General features: G+C 43.5%; 1 protein-coding gene across 1 annotated transcript in view; it reads right to left on the reverse strand.

Moving 5' to 3' along the window:
• Positions 1–5,681, reverse strand: part of CASP8AP2 (caspase 8 associated protein 2) — a 29,258-nt gene that overhangs the window by 22,012 nt on the left and 1,565 nt on the right. The window contains exons 2-4 of the mRNA XM_019520345.1: positions 3,677–3,751; positions 1,253–1,353; positions 541–615 (exon numbers count right to left, since the gene is read on the reverse strand). Of these exons, the coding sequence (XP_019375890.1) occupies positions 541–615; positions 1,253–1,353; positions 3,677–3,751 (251 nt within the window). The remainder of the gene's footprint in view (positions 1–540; positions 616–1,252; positions 1,354–3,676; positions 3,752–5,681) is intronic.

Here is a 5,681-nt window from a genome sequence, read left to right on the forward strand (position 1 = left end):
ATCTAGCCTCCTCTTAAAGACCCCCAGGGTAGGAGCCAGCACCACTTCTCTTGGAAGTTGGTTCCAGATCCTAGCCGCCCTGACAGTGAAGTAGCACCTCCTGATGTCTAGTCTGACTCTACCCTCTGCCAGCTTGTGACCGTTATTTCTAGTCACTCCTGGCAGTGCTTGGGGGAACAGGGACTTCCCCAGTGCCTGCTGGTCCCCCCTGACTAGTTTGTAACAGGCCACTAGATCCCCCCTCAACCTTCTCTTGTGGAGGCTGAACAGGTTCAGGTCCCGTAGCCATTCCTTGTAGGGCCTGCCCTGCTGCCCCCTGATCATGCAAGTGGCCCTCCTCTGGACCCTCTCCATGCTGTCCACATCCCTCTTGAAGTGCGGCGCCCAGAACATGGGGCAATGGGGTAACAAGTGACACAGTACAGATTTAGAGTAATTTCCTATGTAAGTTATTGACCAAGATAAATTTTAACAAAGTTTGCAAATTAGTTAAAATTGAATTCTTATCAGCAAGTCTCAAATATACCCCTGAGAAAGTACCTGTGTCTGTATTTCCTTAAACTTCTTCATCAACTCTTTAATCTGCTCTTGACATTTTCCATACTCTGCCTGCAACTGTAAAATAAAGAAGTCAATTTATAGTGAATCTATTATTATACAAAAAAAAAATGTGGGTTAACAGATAAAAGATTCATATGTGAAAAGTCTACATACTTACAGGAGCAGTTAATAAGTTTCTTCCCAACACCAGAGTATCATCAGGTAAAAAAAATTATTGGATTTATGTTTATATACACAACTGCCCAAGTTTTCTTCTCTTCCTACACTTCAAAGTTCTCCACCTTAAATGTCTAAAGTTTGGCAAAACTAAAAACAATTTTGAGACTGGGTTTATATCAAAACGCTAATCATAACCTCAATTATAGAAGGATTCTCCCTCCATAATCAGTGAAAGAATTTCTTCATAATGTAATTGGGAGAGTAACTAAAATGCTAAAGGACAGTCTCATCTCAGCACTACATAGATTAACAGAAAAATGTATTAAAATTTGAAGCAGGGGACCAATTTCCTTACATACTCATAGCAATGAAGATAAAGTGTACGTCTGTCTGCTTGAAAATTCTCATACTTTTCAGTGTAGTTTGGCCACTATTTTATAACAATTTGACATTCCAAGTTCCGGGGCATGCAACTCTCCCTGCCTTCCCCTCTCCCCTTTTCAAAATTAACAGTAGTCAAATCAATACATACATCATTATAAGATGCTTCCTTCGCAGTTCCTTCTTCAATCAGGATCTCATCAAACAAGTTTAAACAGTTTTTGTTTGGTGAAGACAGTTGAATAGGATTATCTGAAACAAGATATGCTCTTTATATAAAAGAAGAAGTGATCTAAGTGGTGAATCTAACAGTAAAACCAGCGGTACCACGTAGGGAGTGCACGTGCACCCACTGAGAGCACCGATGCAGTTTAAGTCTTATGTCATACATTTAAACACAATCACTCACATTCTTCTAGGTCTTCAATTTCAATGTCTATATTAGTTTTATTTGAAAACACTGAGGTAAAAGTTAAGGAAGGAAATTTAGTTCTAATGTTAAGGTTAATGTTTTGGTTTACAGACTTATAGAAAAACCTACCCCCAACTAAATCTGGGTGCATTTATAGGATTTTGTAATATTAAATACTTCTTACCAAAAGGTAAATATAATTAAAAGCACAGAAAGAGGCAATTTTTTGGAAGTTTCCAGATCCAGATTCAGTAATTTATGGAAAGTCAGAAGATGCTCATCTTGCAATTGACAAAACATGTAACCAGCTTCAGTTTTTATACTGTTTCTAGCTGGAGAAAATTCCTGAGGCAGAGACCCAGCAACCAAGAAATCCCTGCCTCTGATATTTAGGAAGTACACGCCTATAAATAGAGATAGTGTGCCCACTCAGTCAGAAAGGGAGAAGGTAACTGCTTGATTACAGAGTTGGGTGGTGAACTTTTTAAAACAAGAGAAAAATCACAACATAACTGGTAAATATTCCAGTAGTGTTGTTTCAGGATTCCTCCTAAGTCTTGACTCATTTGCTTCAGTTCTGCTAACGCTATATCCATATGGTGAAACGCAGAGCTAAAGAGTGATACCCGAGCTGACTCTGCATGCGTTCGTTATAGAACTGGAAGCAGCATAAGCCACATTTACAGCAGCATTGTGCCTGGCCCAATCAGCTCTGCTGAGAAGCTAGGTTTAATAGTCCAGATACAGAAGTAAACTAATGCAGCTATACTGTTTTGGGTTTTGGAATTATTGTGCGTGAAAGTAAGATTATCGTGTGTGAAAGTAAGTCAGGTATCTGCATGGCATAGCCACATATTTGTAAAGACACTGGTACACAAGTTAGCATGTTCACAGTTACCTTGGGGTATAGCTGCACAGCACTGCATTTTGCTACATGAACAAGCACTAAAATGCAGAATTACAGATTGCGTAGACCTCAATACACTCCCTCAACTTGTTTCTTTTGTTCACTTTTCACTTCCTATTCAAACACCTAGATCAGGAGTTGTCAGGGTAGAGATTACCTTGTTATTTGTAAGGACAACACCCGCACAATGATACCCCACAATCCTTGAGTGAGGTAATTTAATGCCACCATCAAACAAAGAGAGTAACAAGTCATATGATACAGACAATCAGGCAAATGACATTTTATTTGCCTGTAGGATTGCTCTGATGAGGATTTTTGAACATTAAAAAGGAAATTAAACAAAAAAATCCTGAGACCTATGCTATATTGAAAAATAAATGATTTCTAAGATGTCCACACTGCATTAATTACTTCTATGTGCATCTTTTTTTTAAAGTCACTGTTTACAATCAACCACTTAGAGAACTTTTATACTCTTGTAACTGTACATATCAATTGTCAAACCCACACTTTTACAGACTGATTTTAATCAACCATAAAACCAGCGGTGACGCGTAGGGAGTGCACGTGCACCCACTGACAGCACCGGTGCACCCTGTTAGGCCGTGCTCCCCACTCAGGCGATGGGCAGGCAGGAACACCGGTGCCCCCTCTTCGAGTGCTGGCCAGGGAGTGCAAATGCTGGATGTACACCGCGGCCACTCCTGGAAGCAATGCAGCCGCTTTCAGCAGCGCGGCTACTCACTGGCTGGTACATTTTGCCACATGATTGGCCGCGGGGGCACCCCCCCGACTCCCCCGGTTGGCACGACTGGCCACAGGGAGACCCCCCCAGTTGCTGGGGGGCAGGAAGGCCCCCCCATGAAGGTGGCACCAGTCGCCCACATATAAAACGAATCTGAAGAAAAGCACACATGCACCAAATCTGTTAAAACTGACTAGTGCTAAAAGACATCTATTTTGGTGGTATTGTTTACAAGTCCAAGAAATTTTACCTTTTTTATATATAGCACAACTATGTCACAATACACACTAAATACACGTTTCAAAACTGATCTAGGCAGCAGCATAACAGACCTCTCTCTCAAGTATCAAAGGTTAGCTAGCTATATTTGTCTGAAGTCAGACAGAATATCTACCCTGCCATCAAGCAACCCCATATAACAGAATATCACATGCACCCAAATGAACACAAAGAAACCCAAAACTGGAAGGAGCCTCCTGGGCTATACCACATTCGACTGTCAACTTACCAGGAACAGCTGAAGTATTGTCCAACCCATCATAAATATCCACGGAACTCTCATCTTCGTCCCTAAAAGGGGAATCTTAAAATAAAGCAAGAGAAGACCAAAATAAATATGTTACATTTTTGTAAATTTCAACCTCTTCTCTCTCCATTAAAGTGTGCATTTCACATTATAATAGACACTACCTAACATATATTTTCTTGCATCTTTAATCTCCAGGAGTTTCACAGCTGTGTACACAGTGTTAATAAACTACAGCTCCTGAGATGATGACTGACAAGTTGAGACTTCACAATGGTGGAAGACAGGAACATTTTGGCCACGATACTGCGGTAAGCTTCTATTTATATGAGAAAGGAACTTTAGTATCTATGCTGAAAAGACAGGCCCTTGGTTCCAAATTCCTACAAATCCTGAAATAAGATGTATGACATTCAATTTACCTACCTACAAGTAGAAAAGGTAAATTCTACCATTTTGGAATAGGAAACTCTGTTTATAGCCCACTCTGAAAGTCTGCAGAAAGTCTGCTTTTGTTACATCATGCAACAAAAAAATAAAAAAGTTTCTACTTTAAGTTTTTTATAGTAAACAGATAAGAAATGTAGTAAAGCAGTCTATACTTCAGTTAAAAAGCTCATGTATGTGATTGTTGACTAGTACATTATAAACAAACATACATAGTTTTATTCATTTTCTCTCAAAAGTGAAAAATACCGAACTTTTCCAACATCTCTTCATTCAAACATTTCAACTCAAGCCTCTGAGTGTTTTTCTTATCCTTTCCTAAACCTTTTCATTCTACAGCATGTGGTTATTGCTACTGTAAAGCAGTACTTATGTGTTCACCAAAGTTTTCAGAATACTCCCTATATACTGAGGAAGAATTACAATCCACTGTATATTTTTAATTTAAAATTGTAAAACATTGTTGTAACATTTCTACGATCCTCAAAATCAGGCAGTACAAAACCAGGACATTCAGTTATGGTTACAGACATCATGTTTGGACTACTTTTAAGACAGTGGTCTCCAACCTTTTTAAGTACAAGATCACCTTTTGAATTGAAGTCCAACCCAGGATCTATCGAGCGCGACCACTCCAGCAGGTCAGTCTGTGGGGAAGGAAGGGGGGGCAGGGGCAGTTCAAGGGAGGGAGAAAAAAATTATTTGTGGGGGCTGAGCATGGTAGATCCTGGGTTGGACTTCAGTTCAAAATGGTAAGTCTGTGGGGGAATGGATGGGGGGAGGGGAAAGGGCAGGCAGGGGGGAGATTGAAGCCCCAGCAGTGAGTGAGGGAGGGAGCAGGGCACAGGCAGGAGCAGGGGCTGGGGTGAGTGGGACAAGTGGAGGCCCGGGGGCACATGCCCCCTGATCAGTGCATGGAGCAGAGGTGGCTGTGGCTGTGTACTGGGCTTTAAGCCCCACTGCCCCAAGAGCTGTGCGATGCTGTCCCGCTGCTGGGAAGGCAGGGGGTGTGGGGCAGCTGCAGCAGGGAGCAAAGCGCAGCGGCACCCACCTCTGCTCTGTGCACAAATTGGGGGGGCATATGCCCACTGGGCCTCTGGTTATCCCACAACCCAGCATAGGCAGAGCCCCACATCCCCCAGCCCCTGCTCCTGCCTGTGCCCTGTTCCCTCCCTCACTGCTAGGGCCTCAATCTGCCCCCCATCCCACAAGCGGTAAGGCAGGGAGTAGGGCTGGGGCAGGAGCAGGCCCTGCACAGCCAGGGTGGGGTGCGGGAGGGAGCTGCGAGCAGCTCATCCGTGGGACACCCAGTGCAGGGGAAGGGAAGTGGGGCAGCTCCTGCCACTGTGTGCACCCCAGGAGGGCATGGGGGGCATGTGCCCAGGATCCGCACGCAAGGTGAGGGCAGGCTGCCACTGCATGCTGGGGCCAGGGCTTTGCTGGGCTCTTTCCAGCAGGCCATGCTGCACTGGGGTGGGTGGTGGCGCTGGGAGGGGAAGCTGGGGGGCTACAGTGAATTTTCAGGTGGCTGCAGCCCCCC

The sequence above is a fragment of the Gavialis gangeticus genome, unplaced genomic scaffold, assembly GCF_001723915.1.
Source record: "Gavialis gangeticus isolate Ggan-Ray unplaced genomic scaffold, GavGan_comp1, whole genome shotgun sequence".
Taxonomy (NCBI): Eukaryota; Metazoa; Chordata; order Crocodylia; family Gavialidae; genus Gavialis; species Gavialis gangeticus.